Source organism: Diabrotica virgifera, chromosome 6 (assembly GCF_917563875.1).
Source record: "Diabrotica virgifera virgifera chromosome 6, PGI_DIABVI_V3a".
NCBI lineage: Eukaryota > Metazoa > Arthropoda > Insecta > Coleoptera > Chrysomelidae > Diabrotica > Diabrotica virgifera.
The window spans coordinates 1,759,906-1,786,498 of NC_065448.1; the positions used below are offsets into that span (position 1 = coordinate 1,759,906).

Consider the following 26,593-nt stretch of genomic DNA (forward strand, 5'->3'; position numbering starts at 1 on the left):
TTTCCTAACTAGCGTGTTTATTGGGTTGAATTTGTCTATCTGTCGTTTTCAGATGTGTCCTAATATCCTGCTCAATATCTTTCTTTTAAAGGTATTAATAAAGTTTATTGTTATTTTTTGTCATTGATCTACCTATTATCATCTATTGGTCATATGATATAGACCTGGATCCCGCGTACCAAAAAAAGTTAATTAATAGCAAGCTGAAAATTTGTTAATAGCTTAACGGTGTCTAGTCGGACAAACTTTGATGTATGGGAACACTGAAACAGGAGAAGTTTTAATTGTGGAACAGGTTAAAAATTTGGAACGTCAGATTACGAAAACGTTCCATGTATTTTGTCGGACAGAACTTCCATTTGATTTGTTACCATTTCATTAAACTCTCATGCAAAAATCAGACTGGTATTTATCACCAACTAGGCATTTTAATGAGTGGAACACGAAGAACATGTTAAATGACAGGAATCATGTAGGTTAGTACAGTCTTATGTTTGCATGAGAGTTTAATGAAAGGGTAACAAATCAATTCAATGTTCTGTCCGACAAAATACATGGGACGTTTTTGTAATCTGACGTTCCAAATTTTTAAACTGTTCCACAATTAAAACTTCCCCTGTTCCAGTGTTCCCGTACATCATAGTTTGTCCTACTAGACACCATTAAGCTATTAACAAATTTTCAGCTTGCTATTAATCAACTTTTTTTTGGTACGCAGGATCCAGGCCTAATAGTTTTATATACACTCAGTTGCAAAAAAATCGATCCATGAGTATTTTTTGATGAAGAATAAAAACGTTTGAAGATTTAACTAAATCAGGTATGTATATATGTAAAAGTATGTGTTAAATTAAAATAATTTTTACAGATTATCCAAAAAAATCATTTATTTATAGAGACATACGCCAAAACTCGAAAATAGAAAAATATTCAAAACTTTCTGAACTTAAAAACAACATTGATAATAAATTAATATCTAGTGTTTTCCTCTCGGGCCCTTATAACAGACTATAGACGTGTCAGCATTGAGGTAATTAACCTCTGGATATCAAATTGATCCAGTTAGTCCCATATTTCCTGAAGAGCCGCTCCAACTTCAGCCAAGTTGTTTGGACTAGGTACTAGTGCTCGAAGACGTCTTCCCATCATATCCCATATATGTTCTATATCTCGTATACAAACATTCAACTAAAAAGGTACGTAATATTAATAAAAATGTTAATTCAGACAACAAATGCAATACTTAAAATTTGTCCAATTCTTGGTTTTATTGGAACAACAAAGGGATGTTCATCAATTCATTATTTTCGTTAGTTGATAATGTATTACGTTTATTGAATGGATGAGCATCCATTTATGAATATTACGAACACTGTTCACTGAGCCAACGAACACTATTCATTGAAACAACAACGTCGTTAATTGACCGACGAAGACTATTCGTTGTGTCAATAACAGTGCTATGTCTCCTAACGTATTTCGTTTATTTCTACAATTATTTCCGTTTATTCTTACAATTAATTCCGTTCATTCCCACAATAAATACGGTTATTCTTACAAGCAATTCTATTCATCCCTACAATCAGTTTCGTTCATTCCTACTCTGAACGTATTTCCCCCTTTTTGTCCTAAACCTAATGGATTTTACACTGTGTGATTTCTCATAGTACATTGTATGATTTTACCTACAGAAAAAGTGTTGCCCCCTTATTAACTTATTTATTTTTAGCACATAAGCAAAACGCTCGGACAGGTCGATTTTTAAAATAATCAAAGTATATTATAACATCAATGTTTCGAACTTTACGCGATCCCTCTTCAGGTGACAGCCACAACTTTGGTTTTTTTAAATGGAAAAGTATGTCATGTGATAGCTCATTTAAAAGCGTTCCAAATAGTGATTCCAAAATTGTATAACACTTTAATCCTTTTGGAGAGCGCAGGTGCAAAATTTCGATCGAAATCTTTTTAAACGCATTAATTTTTTTGGAATCCTGAGAAAACTAATATGTAAGTATTTTTGACAAATTTAAACGCAGAATAAAAGATCACATTATTACCGAGGACTGAAAGTCCCTTAGAATAAACAAAAAGTTTCGTTTGAATGGTATATTTGAAATTAAAAATCATACCAAATTTTCTATTTTTCACCCCTGTGATTTATTAAAATAATCATTATAGAAGTTCTAAGGGACTTCAGACCCTCGATAATACTGTAGTATTTTATTCTGCGTTTAAATTTTTCAAAAATACTAATTAGTTTTTTCATAATTTGAAAAAAATGAATACTATAATAGACACACGAAAACTTCCTTCCAGTACGAACTACACTTGGAAACGAAATGAAATTATTCGGCAGAGGTAACAGCATATTCGTTTATTGTTACCATGATCGCATTGATTGTGGTTATTAAACGCAGTAGTAGATTGATTAATGCATTCGTTGTCACAACAATCAGTTTACATCTATAGAATAATCAAATATTACTCTATATTAACAACATTTGTACATTGTTTTAATGAAATCTGTACGTTGTTACGATAAACCAAGGTAATCACTTATCATCTACGAAATCAAGAAAGTGCTTTGCTGCCAGAATTACCATAATTTATTAAATATACGAAACTAACTTATTGTCTGAATAAATTGAGTGTTATTGATTAACTTACTCTAGTTATTTTCACAATTATTATTCAATCATTGTGACAATAATCAAATACATTGATCAATGTCTAAAAGTTCGTTAAAACAAAAAATTAAATTGTTGTTACAACGAAATACTATTAGATAATCACTGTTAATCAATATTACGAACTAAATTTTTTTGAGTGAAGTGAAGGTACATCTAAATTTACATACGTAATTTAATGTCTCTAAAATTATACAACTTCAAATAAATAAGAAATAAGGAATCGATCGAATTTTTTGCACCTGAATGTATTTTTTACTTTACTTCCTTATAAATGTTTTTGAATCTAATTTTTGAAGTATGCTGTGGAAGCAAGCATTATCCTGGTCCGTATTTCCTCCTGCTCGTTGCCGTCCTCGTTTATCTGTACGCCCAGGTATGTGAGCTGTTTTACTATCTCAATATTAGCGTCGTCTATTGTCATTTTTTTTTGTCTTTAGTTTTATCTGCGTTGACGGCTAGCCCTATTTTTTTTCGCTTTTTCTTCAAGCTCTACGTAAAGTTCTATAATGTCTCTTGCACTTCGTCCCATCAAGTTTACATCATCTGCGTACATCACAATCTGCTTAGACTTATAAAACAATACATTTTTGGGTTAACGGACATTCTTCTTATATTCCATATTAAACAGAATCGTAATCAGATCATCTCCCTGTTATCTGGAGGGGATCTGACGATTGGTTTTGTACTTCCCAAGTAGCACCGAACGGGTTTATTAAGTATTTTAAGGATGCTTTAAAACTGTAGAATAAAACTAAAATTAAAACCATTTGGTTTTTAAGTAAACATTAAGATTGCAATAAAACCGCTTTCAGTATAAAAGGGCCCACTCTGAAAGAGGTCAATAAAACCAAAAATAAAAACCTTCTTAAAACTTTGTTTTCTTAAGCAACTGGTTTTAAAGCTGCTGTGAAGGTGCTTTTAAAACCATGTTAAAAGACACTTTAAGTGCAGACGGCTTTATAGCAAACAAGGCTTCTTAAATGGAGACTTTTAAAGACAATTTACCATATTAAATTATTCTTTAAACCCATATACCCCATATAGGCCACCACATTTTTACATGTGTTATGATAGGTAGATACGTATTTGTAACCATAAAGTAATAAATGCAGGCAACTGGAAAATGCAAGCAAGGGACAGAACAGAATGGCGTAGAAAGCTTGAGAAGGTCGAGGCCCTCTAAGGACTGTAGCACCAAGATGATGAAAGTAATAAATAATACTTGGTGATTTCGGACTGTCAAGGTAGAAAAATACTTGCGCACCCAACTTTATTGATAATGTTAATAAAAATAGGTCTAAATAACTCACACGCCCTAAAATTTCTGACTTTTGGCGATTAAAAAATTAAAATAATAAAATAGTTTTAAGGCATATGTTTTACTGACATAATAGTCTTGAGATCAAGTAGTTTTAATAATAGGTTTTATTAGTCATATTAAAACTGCAATAAAACTAAAAGGTATCTAACAAGAATCTAATAAAACCAAACAGTCCGGAAGTTCTTCATAAAACTGATTTGTTTTAAAGTGAACTGAGAATAAACCATTTTAAAACTACAATAAGAGAAATAATCTATTAAGATTAATTAGTCTTATTTGATACTCTTATTAGATACTTTAAAACAAATTCTTAACAGTTTTAAAGATCTGGCAGTATATCTAAAAGGTAACTTTAAAACCATTATCTTCTTATTTACCACAATAAAACCTTTATAAACCTTAAATAAAACTAAAATGTTTTTATTGTGCTACTTGGGTTGCGCTTCTGTGTGAGTCATGGTGGCTTGAATTCATTTTTTCAGTTTCCTTGGTAAACCAAATTCTCGCATTATTAAGTAAATTTTATCTCTGTTTATTTATTCGAAAATTATTGATTTTTTCCAAAATCTGGATTTTTGAAAGATTTGATAGATTTATATACCGTATAGGTACTCCCAGCCTTCAGCTAATATTTGTTTTACGTTGAATAACTGGTCAATAAAATAGGTCGTCCTGGTCCTAATCCGAACCGGTGATCTCCTTTACCTTCTTTATATCCTTCTCTAAGTTATTTCAGATATACTCGAGAGAGGTACCTCTGGGAATAATTAAAACGATAGAAAACATCTACCAGAACAACACAATAAAAGTATAATAATAATAATAATATCGTATGGCATTTTTGCCGGGGAGATCCTTTCGGATAGTTCCAGCGCCAATTACATCTTTAACCCTGTTTCAAATAACTAGTGTCGATGTACACTAGCCCAGGGGGACCGACGGCTTAACGTACTCTCCGAGGCACGGTGAGACGGCTCGTGTCATTATTGGAAATGAAAATGGTTTGTCTTTGGCAGGGATCGAACCCACGTCTACTGGCGTATGAGGCCAGCGTTTATGCCGTTACCCACGGCCGCTCACACAATAAAAGTAAAAGTGGAAGATGAACTAACTGACCCAATTGAAGCCGGCAGTGGGATAAGACAGGGGGATTCCTTGAGTCCTTTATTGTTCAACCTGATCATGGACGAAATAATAATAAAAAAAAAAGTAAGAACTAAAAAAGGATACCAAATGGGAGAAAAACAACTTAAAATAATCTGCTATGCGGACGATGCAATACTAATCTCTCAAAGTGAAGATGATTCACAACGTATGCTGCACCAATTCAACATAATCGCCAGAAAATTTAACATGTTAATTTACTCAAAAAAGACAAAATGCATGGTTATAACAGCAGATCCAATAAGATGTAAATTGGAGCTGGAAGGTCAGATAATAGAACAAGTGATGGAGTTTTTTCTCTTCTTTTGTATTCTGCATTTCTTTGTTCTTCAAATTTTTCGCGCTTTTCTCGTGTTTTTCTTTGAGTATATTGTCTATTCTTTTGTCTATTGCTTGTTTACATTTTTAATCCAATCAAAATCTTTTATTTTAATGTTTTATAATTCCTATTATTGTTTTAGCCATGTCCCATCTAGCCCTATTCCATTCTTCATGTATTATTTCCTGTCTCTGTTACAGAAGTTTTCTATTCAGTTTTTCCCGCAATCGCTTCTCCATTTCTGGATATTTTAGGTGGCCCAGTCAGTCTTTGGGTGTTTATTCTTTTCCTGTCTGTTTATACTGTTTTTGTCTGTTCAGTCGCGTGATTTTGGATGACGAATTTCATTATGAATGAGCAAAAATAGCCGATTACCTAAGAATTTGTAGAAAATGACAGTATAATATTTAAAAATCAACTCAAATTGAAGAATATACAATTTGGTACTGAAACAAAATATACGATAGATAAATAATGATTAGTCTTTCCACCACCACAGAAAAAACCCAGTATCTTCTACTCTCTCTCTCTCATACACAGGCAAGGTATCAACAAACAACACATTAAGAACAATAAGAGCCAAAAGAAAAAGCAATTACAGAGTGGTGTTTACAAACTAACTTGTGGTGACTGTCCGAAAACTTACATCGGTCAAATGGCAGAACCTTTGACAAACGGATAACAGAACACAAAAGGGCTTTCAACAATAGAAAAACAGATTCTACGTAAGCACTTCACCTTCTAGATCATAGTCGTTCTTTTAATGAACAGTTTCAAATTCTTCATATCCAAAATAAAGGCCTTAAGCTATCTTTATTAGAATCTTGGGAAATTAATAAATAAAAAATGCAGATATAATTCTGAATGACCAACTTGAGACTAACATCTCCCCACTCCTCAAGCTATTCAGTTAGAGACTTAAAAATGCAGACACATAATAAAATATTGAAAACAAAAGTTTTCAGTTAAGTTTTAAGTGTTCTATTGTTAAATAAGATAGAGTTAATATTTTTATTTAAAAGCAAGAAGCCGGTCCTGTGTGCTGATTATTGTTAGTGTGTAAAATAAATTTTAATTTGTATACTACATTTAAGATATCGAAAGGTTATACGGTTTATATACAACATGATACAACTGTAAATCTGTTTGAAAAAGTTAAAAATGAATTAACGTTATATAACCAGCAAATACTAAACTTGCAAATAATGTAATATAAAATTATGGGTTTGTAATTACGAGAGATAAAATAGTATTATTAACAGTTTATAGACACGATACGGTGACTATCAGATCATAATAGTCGATTAAAAAATTTTATTACTGGTTTTTGATTGCATTTTAATGTCAATAATTGGTATGATAACAACACTGTCATTATAGTCCAGGTTGTAGATTCATCTTCAAAAATGTCTTATTTAAACCAATCTACAGGGTTCCGGGCTAAATTTTTGGGCAAAATTTGTTTTACCATTTTTTTAAACAAATTCCAGCAATTACTTTTTTGGTCCGAAAATCATTTTTAACTGCAACAGAGACGCACTATATAGTGCGGCGCGCCACGGTGGCTTATAAGTCGAGTGGATGCGTATAATTAGCAATTAAAAAACAACGACCTAAATTGAAATAAGCTCCGACTACTCCTCAAAAATAATAATTTATAGGAGACCGGGGCAGAACGGGATACTTAAGAAAGAAAACATCATAGAAAGAAATCTAAACTGTATATTAAAAAATAACAAAATCAGACATGATCACTTGCTATTAAACTTCATATAACTTACTTTATTTATAATCCAAATTGCTTAGTTGTTTGTTTATAAAGAACTTAACTTATCAGTCCGAAATTCCCATTTTGCCCCGGTTACGGGGCAAAATGGGAATGTATTTTAGTCAGACTTGCAGAGTTCACAAATATGAGCACCTTCGTCATCCTTAACACCTGCGCAGGAATTATGAGCCCATCCATGGCAGACACTACCCATCCTTCAGTTGACTGCAAATATAAGTACCTATCCACAGTAGATGCAACCACAATCTTCATCATCTTCTGATGAGTCAGTGTCCATCTCGTTTTCTTCTTTAGTTTTCTTTGATTTTGTTTTATTAGTTTCAGTTTTAATCAGATTCTTCTTACAAAGTTTACTTAAATGCTGTAAAGTAGTGGCAATATAGGAGAGCGGGGCAAGATGGGATAATATCCCGTCTTGCCCCGAACGCTTTGTCCCAGCAGCCATCATTTCAAATAAAATTAGTAATTTCTAACGTAAAAGATACAAAACGGTTCACAGCAACCAATATTAAAATTCAATAGTAACATATCTATCATATTTGAATGAAAAACGTGCTAAAACTTGCTTGCTCACCTTATAGCACTTCTCTAAATATCACCAATTAAAAAAAAACAAAAGAAAACGGATTTTATGTTTGTAAAGAAGCACACTACGTGACTAGAAGTTTCTTTCTAACGACTGAAGTAAGTCAACCCACGTTCGTTCGAATGGTGATATTGCCGATATTATGACGATTATCAGTTATGCACACTGATGTATTTCCCGTTCTGTCCCGAGCCTCATTTTGCCCCGGTCTCCCTATGAAGCCTCGAAATGATTATTTTCGCATTTTTCAAACAGACAAAGAATCAGAAGAAACAGAACAAAAAATCAAACAGACAAATTGGAGATAGTAGAAATATAAGATTATATATAGATAAGAATATCAATTAATTAGAGAGATCAATTAATTATTAAGAATACTTCACAACAGAATTAGACGTAAATGCGAAGACGATCTCGAAGATACCCAATTTGGTTTTAGAAATGCTATGGGAACCATAGAGACACTTTTTGCGCTAAATATCCTATTACCGAAATGCCGTGATCAAAGAAAAGATATGTTTGCAAGCTTCGTAGACTTCCAAAAGGCATTCGATAAAACACAACATGTAAAATTAATGCAGATGCTGAAAAATATAGGAATAGATGACAAAGATATTTGGTGTCAATAAAACTGACAATACTATACTGAAATCAAACTGCTATCGTAAAACTTGAAGATAAGTACACCGACGAAAAATCCATACAACGAGGAGTCAGACAAGATTGTTCAATATTTACTCGGACCAGATATTTAAAAAGGCACTTGAGAGACAGCCATATGGAATAAAAATCAACGGGGAACTACTTAATATAATAATTAGATACTACGACGATACAGTAATTCTGTTAGATAATATTGAAAATCTCCAAATTATGCTTGGTCGTATTCACGAAGTTGGAGAGGAAATAAGCAAAAAAATAAACTCATACTCAGATGCAGAGCAAATTAAATGGAGTCGAAGTTTAAAAAGTTCACAAAATGACATATTTGGGAACTTTCATAATGGACCAACTAGATACAGACATAGAAATAAGACTCAGAATAGCAATGACTAAAACTACTTTTATGAAAATGAAGTCATTACTTTGCAATAATTACCTCAGTTTAAAACTAAGACAAAAAATGGTTAAGTGCTATGTCGTGTCTATACTTTTGTATGGTACAGAAGTGTGGACATTAAAGTATCGATCATGAACAAAATTGAAGCATTGAAATGTGGATTCATAGATGAATGCTGAAGATACCTTGGATAGCAAGAAAAAGTGGGTACCAAAGCTATCTAATTAAGTAAGAAAAAGCATAAAAACTAATGAGGCAGTACTAAGGAGGGTCAACAGATAGAGAACTGCTAAAGACTGTTAAACACCGGAAAATGTCTTGGACATGTGGGTGGAAATAGATACCTATATAATACGACAACTGATCATTAAAAACAAAATAGAGGGCATAGAAGTGTAGGAGGAGAACAAGTTTCTTGGTTAAAAAACATTCGTAAATGGATTCAGATATCAAATTAATGCAGAATAATTATTATTCTAGGTCCAGATGAATTACCAAGCGGGCTAATAAAGTTGGTGAAAGAGAAAAACCTGGATATAATAGTAGAACTGTTCAACGCTATCTATACTACGGGAATCATCTCTAGAGAAATGTTGATATCAGCATTTGTGTGTTTGCCAAAGAAAGTGAATGTCTAAGAATGCAGTGACTACTGAACCATAAGCTTAATGTCACATATCTTGAAAATTCTGTTGAAAATTCTGTTGAAAATTATTCACGCCAGAATACACTCTAAACTGGAGCTGGATATTAGTGACACTCAATATGGGTTCCGCAATGGTATGGGTACCAGAGAGGCATTATTCTCCTTCAACGTGCTGACACAGAGATGTTTGGATGTTAACCGTCCTCTTTACGTCTGTTTTATAGACTACAATAAAGCGTTTGATATAGTATAACATGATCGACTCATGGAAATTATAAAAAGTAAAAACCTAGATGAAAGAGATTTAAGACTAATAACACCTATTACAATCAGCGAGCAATAGTAAGAATTGAAAAAAAACATCTGAAGAAATGGAAATAGAGGAGTCAGGCAAGGCTGCATACTATCACCTCTATTATTTAACGCTTATTCTGAAGAGATAATGCAAGAAACTCTGGAAGATGAAACAGTCAGCATAAGAGTAAATGGAGTTTTAGTTAGCAACATCAGATATTACAGTAATAATAGCCGATAGTTTACAAGACCTGGAAAGACTCATGAGTAAAATAGTAAGGTGTACGTAGGGAGTACGGACTTTTTTCTTATTTATTTATTTATTTATTGTTTATACATATGACCTGGCCTCTAGTGACTAATCCAAGTCGTTTTTTCCTGATGGGATTACAGATATTTTTTTATATTTTTACATTTTTTACTAAACTACTTAATCTATTTTTACAATGTATTAATTAATTTGCCATAATCTATTAATTACATTTAACAAATTTAAATAAACAATATAAATTTGTTAAAATATTTTTGGTACTATCAACTTACTTCTAAGTTAAAAAGACAGTCCCTCTATTTTCAGAAGAGAGTTGGTAGTATTTTTTTTAATTTAATGAAATATTTATTGAATTATTATTTTTATTTATTTATTTTATATTGAATTATTATTATTATAATAGTAAATATCTATTTTTGAATTTATATTTTATTTTATTTATTTTAACTTTATCTTACTCAACTTCATCAGGGTTGGATTATTTGTTGTCTTATTATATACAGGGAGTACGGACTGGACTGTCTCTCAATATCAAAAAGACATCTCTAAGTTTATGAAAATTAGTAAAAACAACCATAATACTGTTACGCGATTGACTCTACTATTTTATTTATTTATATCTTTAGGCACTAAGTTTAATTTAAATAAAGGAAGACTTACTTATATTATTTTATTTACATCACTTATTTATTTTAATAATTACAAATAACACCAACTAAACATAATAACTTCGATAACTAATATATACATTTCATTAAATCCGACTCGAATACAATTATATCACGCGTCGCGGCTCGTTCATTGACTGACCGGCCTGTGCTCGAATTCCTGTTCTTAAATACTCTGACAGTGGTCGCCTCGAATCGCCGTGGAAGGTCTGGCCTTTACTCGTAACCCCGGGAAGCATCGAGAATAATTAGGCCGGGTTGTGAGGCGTCACAATACTAACGAAATCTTGATAGTAGAGGGCTAGCAAATCTAAAGAGTAAAGAAGTACACTTTATACCTAGGAACACTTATAACAGAAAATAATGACTACACTGCAGAAATCAAAGTCAGAATCAAAAAAGCACGTTCTAATTATATGAAAATTAAAAAAGTCCTATGTAGCAAAGATTTAACATTAGCTCTTAAAGTACGCCTAACAAAATGTTACGTATACAGTGTACTATACTATGGAGTGGAATCATGGGACGTTAAATCTAGAGAAAATGAGAGGACTTAACGCCTTTGAAATGTGGACCTATAGAAGAATTATGAGGGTTTCTTGGGTACCTAGATAGAGTTACGAACAATGAAGTACTGAAAAGAATACTTAGGTAAAGAGAAGGAAGTTGAACTTATGTACAATTAAAGAAAGAAAGCTACGGATTTCTCAGACATGTGATGCGGGGCGAGAAGTATATGGCATCCTGCGATTCATAATGCAAGGAAAGATAGATGGCAGAAGAAACATCGGAAGAATACGAATTTCATGGCTGAAGAACCTGAGAGAATGGTTTGGATGTAGCTCAAAACAACTATTTAGAGCTACTGCCTCAAAAATTAAAATAGCTATGATGATTGCCAACCTCTGCAGCGGAGATGGCGCCTGTAGAAGAAGAATTATTCCATGTTGCAGAAGATCGAGAAGCCTTCGCAATGGTGATCGCCAACGTCGGATAATTCTTACCTATGTGGCACGTGAAGAAGAAGAAGTATAAGAAGACCTCTACAACGGGCGTAGATAATTAAAGCTAAAACAGATGAGCAAGACGATTTGTCTGAAACACAAGGGTTCTATAATAATATCAGAGATTAAAGTATACAAACGATATACTTGTTGCCTACTTCTGGGAAAGTTGAGATCATAGATTTTTAATAATAATTATTTAATATAACTCTGTTGTCGATAATAAAACATTTCTGTTAATTGGAAATAATTATTATTTTATAATTTTATTTACCTTTATCATGTTTTTAATTAAATACCAAAATATAAAAAACAAAATTAATTTCTGATTATTTTGTTCCATACTTAAGAATTCTAGCGCCATCTCTCGGCGAAACATTTCCGAATTTATTATGATTAACTACCCGTTCGCTTAAAAATCCTCCTAAACAATGTAAAAATGCATTTGCAAAAAACTACAAAAACACAAATAATCACTGGAAAACAATTGAGCATTTATGCCGTTCGGAATTCACTTCGGGAAACGAGACACCAGGCAAGGAACAAAAAATTATTAGGCATTCCATCGCCATGATTGATAAGGTGGTAGTTTAGTTGTTGCAGATGCAGGTTTCTTTCTTCGCAGTTCTGATGGGAATTTTGGTAAGTTATTTCAAATTTGAAAGTACACCGGGATTATTTCATTCTTTCAAAACGTAAAGAACGCACAGTAAAAAGATAATAATGTGCGATTGTTCCTTAATTATTCTAAATAAAGTGTAAATGACTAAAGGGTAAGTGATTAAATTGTATTTCTGATAAATTATCTTCATATTAATACTAGTTATTGTTGAAAACGTTGAGAAATGCATGTTTTAACTTCGCAAAATAATCATTTTTAGTCCTTAGTGAATTTTTATTAAAATATATTCGTATTGTCGTATTTTTCATTAAATTTCATTGCAAATTCTACAGTTTTTATAACACTCTAGCAAGCGTCTACTTAATTCCTGGAACTGACGCTTGCTTGACATAAAAATGCAAATGGACTCTCTTTTTTAGTGATTTTTGCATACAATATTGGAGAATAAGATATATTTTAATATAGAACTTTATGATACAAAAGGAAAGTAACTACACTCACTGGCACAAAATTCCGCCACCCAAAATATTTGATTAAGTTTGACAATCTATAACTTTATTATTTGTACTCCGATTTTCAAGATTATTGCATCAGTTTGTAGGTACATGTATTGATATCGTTTGGTATTATTCCGGTATGGGCCATTCCACGAACATACGCCTGTTTTGGATTACTTCGACAACCAGAGGCGGATTTGAAGTTTTGCCGCCCCTGGGCTATCCACAATTTGTCACCCTCTCCCCATCATTTTTTACTTTTTTACCAAAATTTGCCGCCCCCTGAATTCTGCCGCCCCGGGCTATAGCCCATTTAGCCCATATGTAAATCCAGCCCTGTCGACAACGAATATTTTAGTGTGCAACATAAGAAGTACGAAAGTAAATGGCGCTAATAATTATTCCAATAAACAACAATGTAATTTGCAATTTACTTTCGTTCTTCTTATTTTGCACAGTAAAATATTCGTTGTCGAACTAATCCAAAACAGGCGTATGTTCGTGGAATAGGGTATAACAAAAATTTTTTGTTTAGATGGTATTCTACGGGGGTGAATTAAAGCGTTGTTTTTTTCTCCTAACTTTAAAAAATTCTGTGGAAAAATTGGAGGGCTGATTTTGTGTCATATTCCTTTTGTATTATCCTGGAAGTATCACTAAGATTTTGTTTTTTGAATTATCCGAATATCTCCTTTTGTGTAAGAGCTGTAAATAAAAACACTGCTTTGAAGGTTTTTTTAATTAAAAATATCAGACGCACTAAAATTAACAAAACAAAACAAAATTAATAACAAAACAAAATAATTCAATAGCGGGTATGTCCACCTATTGCAGCAGCGACTGCTCGCAATCTGTTTGACATTGAATAAATATGTGTTAGCTTTGCCTGGGGAATACCCCGATATTTCTCTACCAGCGCCATAACTATACCAAATTTTCTGGAGGCCTAGGATGCCGGCGAAGAGCTTTTTTTAATTCATTCCATAAATGCTCAATACGAGTGAGATCTGGGCTGCATGCGGGCCATTCTAATCTTATCAATCCAACCTCAATTTTAAGAGTCCATCAGTGTTTTTATTTACAAAAATGGTACAACCCTTACATGAAAAGAGATATTCAGATAATTCAAAAAACAAAATTTTAGTGATGTCTCCGGGATAATATGACAGGACTATGAAACAAAATTAGCTGTTCCATTTTTCCACAGAATTTTTTAAAGTTAGGAGAAAATACAACGCTTCCCTTCACCCCTGTATAATGCCATGCAAGCAAAATGTTTGTGTTACCGGGATAATACCAAACAATATCAATACATGCACCTACAAACGGGTGCAAGAATCTTGAAAATTGGAGCACAAATAATAAAGTTATAAATTGTCAAACTTAATCAAAAATTTTGGGTGGCGGAATTTTGTGCCGGTGAGTATATATATAAAGCAAAACTATTTCAAAAATTGAATCTTTTGTTAGTTACAGTGCTATTAAAGGGTATTAAGATAGGCAAAATGCCCTCACTCCCAGAATTCAATTTTATTATTTTTTTTACGTTCTATGCAACTAAAAAATGAGATAACGCGGATTTTCAGCTCGCCACCCCCCTTGCCCCTCCCCCACAGCCAAAATAGTAGATTTTTAGATTTAATTTTTTTTAGTTGGGTTGCAATTGATTTAAAAATTTCAAAAAATTCACACGTGTAGCTGAGGCTTTTACAAAACATTTCTATTTTTTATGGACCCATAGGTCGAGTGTACATAACCTCAAATTTTTTTCTAACTTTTTTAAAACCTATAACTTTTTTTTGGAGGGGGCTGCAGGTCCAATTTTTTTGCATCTTGTGTATTTTATCAAAAGCTATCTCCCTGATTTTTTTCAGATTTTTCCGTCAGGTGCGCCATCTTGAAAAATCAGGAAAACGGTATTTTTAGGGGGTTTTTAGGGATTTTCTCCATTTTATAGACTGCAACATAGATCAACTGAAGGTTTTTTTAATAGATTATGTATAATTTGAAATAAGTGAGTATTTTAGGATTATCAAAAATTGGGCAAAACACCTTTAAACCCCCCAAAAGCCATGTTCTTTTAAGTTATGTAAGGGTTTTTGCCGGCTTAATGATATTTTTTGAGATCGATACAGCCTGAATATTTTTTTTTCATTTTTTTACGTTATATGTGATTAAAAAATAAAACTAATCGCATTTTTAGCCCACCACCCCCTCCCCTGCCCCCACAAAAACGTAATTTTTCTATTTTTTTTTTGTTACAATTAATTTAAAAATTTTAGGCTTCTACAAAACATATCTATTTTTTTATAGACCCGTAGGTCGAGTGTACAATACATATAACCTTTTATAACCAATACATATAAACTTTGAGTTGGTCACTTTATGACTTTCATAATAATAATTTTTAATCGAGTTATTAAGCCTTGAAAATGGCCAAAAAACGTTTTTCAAATTTTAAATTGCATGTAACTCGACAACAGTCAATTTTATAGAAAAATCACAAGAGACCTTTTTTGCTCAGGTTGATCCAGAGAATCTAAAACAAATTTGGTCTAAGTGAAAAAAATGATTTTTTGAATTCGTTTAAAAAATTGTTTAAACAATTTTCCGACCGCGGTACTGCCTGGCACTTTGTGGATTTGTTATAAGGACCAGTTTTTGAGTAAGCTTGTGCAAAAAAATTAATATGAATAATTTACCTAATGGGGACAAGCATACAGCATGGACTATTCGCATTATGAGCCAAACGAAAATGGTTTGGAAAACATTAAACGATAGATACTGTTGTAGATGTGAGTTGCGGAAACGGCAACATAACCATAGGCTGTTGTTCGCATGTAGCTGCCATAATGTCATATTTATCGCATGGAAGAAATTTTACAAAAATCATCAAGTCAGCAGAATATCTTACAAAACTCTTTGACAATACAGGTTATACCTGTAATAGACGAAGACAGCGATGAAGACTTTAGAACTGTAAAGTGTAATACCAACGAATATACTCTCCGAATACTCTAAGAGTTAAGAGTATAGACGGAGCTACATATTCTTTGCTAATACTTTCTTTATTCTTTTCATGGTGTTTTACGTGGCAGTAAACGTGAAGCAAAATGACATTTTAATAGGCAGAGCAGAGATGTAGTTATGTAGATGGTACAAGCACATGTTTGAATAATTAGAATATGTATAATGTAAGGTAATATTATGGTACCTACTAAATACAAACTAATGAACAAAGAACAAAATGTTTTGATTCACAAAACGACAAGAAGTATGCCACAATTTTACCTAAAAATGATTTTATTAACGTTTCGACGCCCAAGTCGAAATTGTCTGAATTGCCGATATATAAATGAGTCAGATTAAATAAATTATTAGAAGAATTTTTTACTAAGCAACAACATTTTTGTTTATTTAGTATTATTTTGTATTTTGACAACGACACCCGACTTGGGCGTCGAAACGTTAATAAAATCATTTTTAGGTAAAATTGTGGCTTATTTCCCATTTGAATATACTTGATTATAAAAATGCCACAAGAAAATAGCTTCAGAACAACGACAAGAAGTATGATATATTAAAATATTGTATTTTTCTTAAATTGATTATTCTGTTTTATTTTTGTTTTTTGTATCCTACCTAAAAGATATCAAAATGACATCTTTACTTTATACAAAAATATTGCAAAAATTTGAAATTATTTTGTTAAATTGTAGTTTACTTGAGGACAAACTGAGTAACAGATATACTGAGAAAAAAATGAAAACGAAAAAATGATGATTTATGGGCAGGTTGAGAGGGAGGAGGGCTAAAATTGAGCCAAGGCTTATTTTTAAACACATCAAACGTAAAAAAAACGAAACAAAATATTCAGGCTGTATTGATCTCAAAAAATATTAGGCCTGGATCCCGCGTACCAAAAAAAGTTGATTAATAGCAAGTTGAAAATATGGTAATAGTTTAACGGTGTCTAGTCGGACAAACTTTGATGGAGGTATGGAAACAGGGGAAGTTTTAATTGTGAAACGTAATTTTAATTGTGGAACGTGTCATCCTGGCAAGTTTATGATTGTGAAAACTAGCAGGTTGTTTTTAAGTTTATTCAACAGCAAATTATATAAAATATCCCTAAAAACTCAGTTATTTCAAATTATACCTACATAACCTATAAAAAAAACCTTGAGTTAATCTATTTTGAAGTATATAAAATGGAGAAAATCCCTAAAAACCACCGAACAAATAAGTTTTGCGGATTTTTGAAGATGGCGCACCTTACGGAAAAATCTGAAAAAAGTCAGAAATATAGTTTTTGATAAAATACACAAAACACAAAAAAATAGACATGCAGCCATCACCAAAAAAATATACGTACCTATTAAAAAACAAAAAAAAAGAGGTTATCATATGTACACTCGACCTTCGGGCCCATAAAAATAGATGATCTGTAAAAGCCTCAACTTGTGCGTGTGAATTTTTTGTAATTTATAATTTAATAATTATTAATTATTCTAAATGGGAAATAAGCCACAATTTAACTAAAAAATGACCATTTAGAATAGTTAATTACAAAAATGGCACAAAGAAATAGCTTCAGAATAACATTTGTAATTGCAAACTAACTTAAAAAAAAAATCGAAAAATTGGTATTTTTGGCTGTGGGGGAGGGGGAATAGGGGAAGTGGGCTAAAATTGCGGTGAGTCCTATTTTTTTAAATCATATAGAACGTAAATAAAATAAAAAAAAATATTCAGGTTGTATAGACCACAAAAAATATAATTAGACCCGCAAAAATCCTTACAAAACTTAAAAAAAACATGGTTTTTGGGGGGTTTAAAAGTGTTTCGTCCAATTTTTGAATATCCTAATATACTCAGTTATTTTAAATTATACATAATCTATTAATAAAACCTTGAGTTGATCTATGTTGCAGTCTATAAAATGGAGAAAATCCCCAAAAACCCCCTAAAAAAACAGTTTTCTTGATTTTTAAAGATGGCGCACCTGACGGAAAAATCTGAAAAAAATCAGAGATATATCTTTTGATAAAATACACAAAATGCAAAAAAAAAATTGGACCTGCAGCCCCCTCCAAAAAAAAGTTATAGGTTTTAAAAAGTTAAAAAAAAAAATTGAGGTTATGTACACTCGACCTATGGGTCCATAAAAAATGGACATGTTTTGTAGAAGCCTCAGCTACACGTGTGAATTTTTTGAAATTTTTAAATTAATTGCAACCCAACTAAAAAAAAATAAATCTAAAAATCTACGTTTCTGGCTGTGGGGGAGGGGTAAGGGGGTGGCGAGCTAAAAATCCGCGTTATCTCATTTTTTGGTTGCATAGAACGTAAAAAAATTAATAAAATTGAATTCTGGTAGTGAGGGTATTTTGCCAGAGACCGTCTGTGGTCTCTCAGAAAATACTGTCTTTGCCACTCTGTCTTCCTCTGATATTTTTTTCCCATAATCATCACTACGATGATGATTATTACAATTACAATCTGGTAATAATTGACCAATGAGCAATTTTAATTTAACCTAAATTACTACTGTTCCTTAAAGTTAAGAGCTTACCCCATAGCGTCTCTTATCTAATCTAACAAGATAGTGCACTATTCTAGCATACACACTAACGCGCACAAGCACTATGCTCTGGTTTTCACTATCACCTATCACTTAAACTAGTTCAAAAGGCTTTGTCCTATTCAGTCTTCTAATTTGCCCAGTGGTATCGAGGAACTGGATTGTCTCAATATTTTCGTGCATATGAAGTCGTTGCCCGTGACTTCCTGCCATCTTCTTGATAATTACATCCACAGTTTCCATTCCTAGGTCCTTATGGAGATCACTGTTTGTCACATACCAAGGAGCATCTACAATATTTTCTTAGTATTTTGTTCTGGAATCTTTGTATTACTGTTAAATAATAATATCGTATGGCATTTTTGCCGGGGAGATCCTTTCGGATAGTTCCAGCGCCAATTACATCTTTAACCCTGTTTCAAGTAACTAGTGTCGATGTACACTAGCCCAGGGGGACCGACGGCTTAACGTACTCTCCGAGGCACGGTGAGACGGCTCGTATCATTATTGGAAATGAAAATGGTTTGTCTTTGGCAGGGATCGAACGCACGTCTACTGGCGTATGAGACCAGCGTTTATGCCGTTACTCCACGGCCGCTCACTGTATTACTGTTATATTACTTGGTCTAGCACACCCCCATAGTGGGCATCCATAAGTCCATACTGGTCTCAATATTTGTTTGTAAAGTAGTTACTTATTATGCATCGACAATGTGGAGTTTCTTCAAAAATACAGGGTGTTCCATTTAAGAAAACTCAGAAAATACTCATTCCAAGTTTCGACCAACCCTGTATACTAAAATTAAAAATTTAGCTATACTAATGATTCTTAACAATAGTAGAGTATATTAAAAATCATTTGAACGTAAGTAGAGTTTTAGATGTCAAACTACTACAATTCTACAGGGTGTGAATGTTGCTACGAAATTAATAAAAAAACGTAATTATCTTTTAAAGTACCCTGTATAATATTACAAAACTTTATATTTTAAGAAATAAGACATCGAAGAGAATCCAAAAATGTAAAAATATACAGGGTGTCCTATTTAAAAAACGAACCGGTATAACCGGAAGTTGCAAAGAGATGAAAATATTTTCATTTAATAGATCATCCTTCAAAACCCCTTTATTCCAATTTTCATGATTATGTTGCCTTTAGTTCTCGAGATATTTCTAATAGGCCAGTTATCTGCCTCACCCTATATATGTAACGAGTTGCTGGGCTTGAGGTATAACTATCTAATGATGTATCTGTATCACGAATACGAATTGATAAAAGAATGAAATAGAATGATCCACGATGCTTTGACTGTATGCTGTATGTATAAATAAACTCGGAAAGTGTTGATGTTTTTAATGCTGACACGACCTGGCCGTGAATTAGGAATAATATTGAATAGCTGACAAAGCGTTATTGAAAACTAGTGCACTTGTGTTGAGTAATCGGTGTCACCTAATTATTTAACAACAAACGTGATATTTGTTTTGTACATTTAAAAATTGGATGAATATGTCTTGCTCTTATTTTGGATGCTGATAATCCTGTACAACTGTTTAAAATTTAGCTAACGCAAAACACTTGTATGTACTAACAGATCTTCTCTTTGCTACAGCATCCAGTGACGTGTCGTAATGTCGGATCGTTATTATCGGTAAAGGTAGGAGTATACTTATTTCTGGTGGAGATGTAAGATACATAATAGCTTAAATAATAATAAAAAGCATTATTAAAATCTATTTAAAATATATTTAGAGCAAGTTTTGAAATCCTGGAAAAGGAAATGTAAGAATATGGGTATACCGCTAAATGATGATAACATGCTATACACTCTATGTTTTGGGGATGATCAGATTCTTATGGCCCAGGATTATCACGATATTGAATATATGACCCGAAAAATCATAGAAGAGTACCGGAACTGGGGTTTAGAAGTGAATACCAAGAAAACGGAATATATGTGCGTTGGAGGTATACAGCAGGATCTAGCGTTGGAAAATGAAATAACTATTAATCACTGTCAGGAATATAAATACTTGGGTCTTAAAATTACACAGGATGGAACGTTGGACAAGAATATCCAAGAAAGGTGCACACAAGGAAGGAAAGATATCGCATTATTGAACAAAATCCTATGGGACCAAAGTATCTCCAAAGAAAATAAACGTAACATCTATAACAGCATTGTTAAGAGCATTATAACATACAGCAGCGAAGTTTGGCCACTTAAAGAAAAATCCGAAAATATCCTCAGAACAACTGAAATGGACTTCTGGAGAAGATCTGCTGGTATATCAAGAATACAAAAAATCAGAAATACAAGAATATTGTGAATATTGTGAACATGAATATTTGGTGCTACGCGCAGGACAGCGAGTGTTCGATTCACACAAGTTGATTTCCACCAAAATTTCTTCCAATCTTTATCTAATATATTATTTTCTTACACTATATTTTGTTGTATTTTAATATTTTAATTCCACAACAATCAAACTAATTTGATTGTGGAATATTGTTTAAACAGTTGCATATGTTTAAAAATAATAAACTTTTATTCTCTAACTTAAAATATAGGAACAAAGAAAGTTTTTGCCAAAAAAGTGGTATTTCAAAGGACAAAGCATGTGTTTCTATTTTGCAATAAACAAATTTATTTATTTATATCGAAATGTACTAAAAATTAAAATTTGTCAATCATTATCAAAGGTCATTGGAATACCCAATCAGAGCAAACTATCCGCTGCCCTGTGCGTAGCACCAAAAAAATGTGTATTTAAAAAAATTACTGACGCCGTAGTAGTTAACCGATTTTAATTTTGCAAATTGCAAATAAAAGGTACGGTATTCTTCTATAAGGAAAAAAAAATTAAACTTGCTGCCTGCTTTATATTCAGTCCTGCAAGATTTTGAAAAAAATATTTTTTTGCGAAAGCTTCATTGCAAAATTTATTTTGCAAAATCTATTCAACCGATAATGAAATTCACAGTATTGTTTTCTTATATCATAAAGTTTTTCTTGGTAAAATATTAAGGTCCTAAGTGTAGCATAAATGGTTGAAAACGTAACATGCGAATACTTGTTTTTTTATCGTTTTTCGCAATTATTGCTATTTTGCAACAAGGGTGACGATTTTTAAAATTTATAACGAATTCTATATTGTAGGAAATTTAATTGCGCAACTTTTATACCAGTAGAACTTTTCTCAGAAATGAATACTTTGAAAGTTATAATCAAAAAACGAAGAAAAAAATCGAATTTTTCTTTCATTTTTTGACATTTTGATTATTTAAACAATGTTCCGGACCTTTTAGAGTGGGAGGATAACTGAAATATTATTATATGAGTTATTTTCAAGCAATTTCTGCAAAAAAATATGAGTCACCTCTCAACGTCCAAATGTACTAATATTTTTACAGATGCGCCCTGGTCTACTAAAAGTATATGCAGTGTTTCTTCCTCAATGCATTTAATTAGCTCAGTGGGTATCTGATCTGAGGCTACTGCTTTTGCGGTGCAATGCAGCAAAAAATTGCTATATTTACTGAAAATTTTGGACTAGAATCAGCGAACTGAGTATGTATATCATGGAGCAGACATAGGAAGGGAAAACAAAACAAAATTTATATAAAATTATTATCTATTTTGTATTACTATTATTTGATTTTGTATTAAGTACTGAATAGTTATTCTGCTTTAGAAATTGGTATAACTCCCTTTCTAGTTTCCTATTAACAGGAACATCCTCCTCTAATAATCTTTCATAAAACTTAACAGCGGCTGCACAATCATTGGTAGCGGCTAAAACAAATACAAATCATTTCATAACACAAAACAACTTAATCCATTATAGGACAGCGTCCTAATTATAGATCACTGAAAAGTTTATTTTTTTTTCAACACTAAAAATTTGTTCACATTTAAAGAAAAATTTTTCATATAGAGTGTCCCAAAAGTAGTGGAACGGTCGAATATTTCGCGAACTAAACATCGGATAGAAAAACTGAAAAATACGTGTTCAATCATTTTCAAAAATCTATCCAATGACACTAAACACCAATCCCCACTACACCCCCTGGAGGTGGGGTGGGGGGTAACTTTAAAATCTTAAATGGAAACCCCCAGTTTTTCTCGCAAATTTGGATTCGTTACGTAAAAGTGGGCAACTTTTATTCAAGACGTTTTTTCGAACTGTGGATAGATGGCGCTATAATTGGGAAAAACGATTTATCCTGATACCATAGGTAAATTATAGAAACGGTCTAATATCTCACTAAATACACTTCCAAATGAGAAACCAAAAAACAGATTTTTAATCTTTTTTGAAAACCTATCGAATAACACCAAACATGACCCTCCAACCCACCCCCTGGATGTGGGGTGGGGGTAACTTTAAAATCTTAAATAGCAACCCCCACTTTTTATTGCAGATTCGGATTCGTCATAAAAAATTAAGCAACATTTATTCGAAACATTTTTTAAAATTTCTGATAGATGGCGCTAATATATCGAATTTTTCCAATTAAGGCGCCATCTATTAACAATTCTAAAAAATGTTTCGAATAAATGTTGCTTAATTTTTCATGACGGATCCGAATCTGTAATAAAAAGTGGGGGTTGCTATTTAAAATTTTAAAGTTACCCCCCACCCCACATTCAGGGGGTGGGTTGGAGGGTCATGTTTGGTGTTATTCGATAAGTATTCGAAAAATATTAAAAATCTGTTTTTTAGTTTCTCATTTGGAAGTGTATTTCGTGAGATATTAGACCGTTTCTATAATTTACCTATGGTATCAGGATAAATCGTTTTTCCCAATCATAGTGCCATCTATCCACATTTCGAAAAAATGTCTTGAATAAAAGTTGCTTACTTTTATGTAACAAATTAAAATCTGGAAGAAAAACTGGGGGTTTCCATTTGAGATTTTAAAGTTACCCCCCACCCCACCTCCAGGGGGTGTAGTGGGGGTTGGTGTTTGGTGTCATTGAATAGATTTTTGAATATGATTGAACACGTACTTTTCAGTTTTTCGATCCGATGTTTAGTTCGCGAAATATTCGACCGTTCCACTTCTTTTGGGACACCCTGTATATATTTTAGGCAGTACTGAGGCATTTTTGGTACTATACAGGGATAAGTGCGCTCTTCTTCTTTAGGTGTCGTGTTCGTATTCAGACGTTGGCCGTCATCATGTTTTACAAGTTCCTGAAGCCTCTCTCTCGGCTGCTGCGCCAAATTATTCTTCTACTGTGTAGCCACACCATTGTCTAATATTACGCAGCCATGAAAGTTTCTTTCGACCAATCCATCTCTTTCCTTCCACTTTTCCTTGTATTATAAGACGAAGTAGATAGTATTAAGGATAACTGCGCTAATAACCGGCAAAATAACGCAAAAGACGGAAAACATAACACGTTGTGAAAGAAAAACAGACGAAACTGGTAGAGGTGTGAAATTATTAATAGAAACCTATAAATTTACATATATTGACCGTTCCCACCTTTAGACGTATCGGAGGAGTTTGGCAACTGCCTCTGTGATACGAAACTATTATACAGGGTGTCCCGAAAAGAATGGTCATAAATTATACCACACATTCTGGGGTCAAAAATAGTTCAACTGAACCTATCTTACCTTAGTACAAATGTGCTCATAAAAAAAGTTACAGCCCTTTGAAGTTACAAAATGAAAATCGATTTTTTTCAATATATCGAAAACTATTAGAGAGTTTTTATTGAAAATGGACATGTGGCATTCTTATGGCAGGAACATCTTAAAACATAATTATAGCGTAATTTGTCTACTCCATAAAAATTTTATGGGGGTTTTGTTCCCTTAAACCCCCCAAACTTTTGTGTACGTTCCAATTAATTCATTATTGTGGTACTATTAGTTAAACAAAACGTTTTTAAAACTTTTTTGCCTTTTAGTATTTTTTCGATAAGCCAGTGTTTATCGAGATGCGGCTTCTTTTTTAATATGTCCACATAAAAATTTTATGGGGGTTTTGTTCCTTTAAACCCCCCAAATGTTTGGGTACGTTCTAACTAAACTATTATTGTAATACCATTAGTTAAGCACAGTGTTTTTAAAACTTTTTTGCCTCCTAGTCTTTTTTTGATAAGTCACCTTTTATCGAGATGTGGCTTCTTTTTCAAAATATACCTAATAATGTGAATTATAAATAAATTTTCAGATTATATATTAACAGGTCTCTATAATCGTACTTAACCATATACAAATATGTGGTCGATTCGACAAATATTCAAAATATCTCGATAAACACTGGCTTATCGAAAAAGTACTAAGAAGCAAATAAGTTTTAAAAATATCGTGTTTAACTAATGGTGCCACAATTATAATTTAATTGGAACGTACACAAAAGTTTGGGGGGGATTAAAGGAACAAAACTCCCATAAAATTTTTATGGGACGCATAAATTTTACTTTAATTTGTTTTTAAGATGTTGCTGCCATAAGAATGCCACATGTTCATTTTCAATAAAAAAATCTCTAAGAGTTTTCGATATATGAAAAAAATCTAAAGAGTTTTCGATATATGAAAAAAAACCGATTTTCATTTTGTAACTTCAAAGGGCTGTAACTTTTTTTGTGTGCAATATTGTATATAGGTAAGTGAGGTTTAATCAATCTATTTTTGACCCCAGAATCTGTGGTATAATTTATGACCAATCTTTTCGGGACACCCTGTATAATTCTCCTGTGACAGTTTGACTCCGATACGTCTAAAGGTGGGAAACTATCAATATAATGTAACTTTATAGGTTTCTATTGATAATTTCAGACCTCTACTAGTTTCATCTCTTTTTATTTCACAACGTATCATGTTTTTCGTCTTTTCCGTTATTTTGCCGGTGATTAGCGCACTCATCACTGTATTGATGTTTTATATGCTCGAACAGTCTCTTGTTGTCCTTATTATTTATTTCTAACTGTAACTGTGCATTTGTTCAGGGATCCTTGAACAAAAGACAAATCATCGTCTATTTCTTTCTTCTCCAGAGCTTTGTGGCTTCTTGATTTTCTGTTCGGTATTGTTCTAGTTGTTCATGTCTTCTATTCTGTAGACATTTATTTTTCGCGAGGTTTTTAATTTGATTTTTTTTGTGACCTTCATCTAACCATGTTTTCGATTTTTTGTCATCATCAAACCATACTTTTCTTGGGGTCCTATTATTTGTTCTGCGGTTTCTGTTTGTTTTTATGTTCTTTATATTTGTTCTTCTCCAGAGCTTTATGGCTTCTTGATTTTCTGTTCGATATTGTTCTACTTGTTCATGCCTTCCATTCTGAAGACATTTATTTTTCGCGAGGTTTTTAATTTGAGTTTTTTTTGTGACCTTCTTCACCTAATTCATCTAACTCGATTTTTTGTCATCATCAAACCATACTTTTCTTGTGGTCCTATTATTTGTTCTGCAGTTTCTGTTTGTTTTTATGTGATTCCATTCCTTTTCTATATCTTTAGTGTCCTATCTTCTCAGTTTCTGCCCCAATTCTTCAATATACTGTTGTTTTGTTTCTTGTGTTTTCAATTTATCTCTATGGTCTATTTTTTCTTTTTCTTTCCTTTTTAATATTTGTTTTTATTATTTTCATCTTTAATCTTACTATTAATAGTATGTGATCAGTGTCCTCTTTTTCAAAATTAAAATAGGGTCTATTTGATTGCCATCCGTTGTTACCATCCATGTTATCTTGTGTTCTCTTTTGTGTTTATGTTACTTACTTACTTATTCCTCTTCACTCCATAGGGCGTCAAATATCTGCCTCCATTCTGTCTTATCCTTTGCACTATCTTTAATTCTACCCAGGTTTTCCCAATAGCATTAATTTCTTTTTCGACACTTATTTTACACATTTCTACGGGTCTACCTGGTCTTCTCTTTCCATGTGCTGTGCATTCTAATGCTTGCCTCGCTATGTCTGTATCAGGTCTCCTTAGTGTGTGCCCCACCCAACTCCATTTCCTTTAGCATATTGTCTTAGATTTTAGATAGAGGTTCCTGGTTAGTTCTTGTCCATAACAAGTATGCGGTTTGGCCAAGTATTGTTTGA

General features: G+C 32.6%; 1 protein-coding gene across 2 annotated transcripts in view; it reads right to left on the reverse strand.

The window, feature by feature from the left end:
- Positions 1 to 22,136: 22,136 nt before the first annotated feature.
- Positions 22,137 to 26,593, reverse strand: part of LOC114335761 (leucine-rich PPR motif-containing protein, mitochondrial) — a 44,561-nt gene continuing 40,104 nt past the window's right edge. For both annotated transcript variants that reach the window (XM_050654199.1, XM_050654198.1), the window contains one exon: positions 22,137 to 22,315. In XM_050654199.1, the coding sequence (XP_050510156.1) occupies positions 22,265 to 22,315 (51 nt within the window). In that variant the 3' untranslated portion in view covers positions 22,137 to 22,264. The remainder of the gene's footprint in view (positions 22,316 to 26,593) is intronic.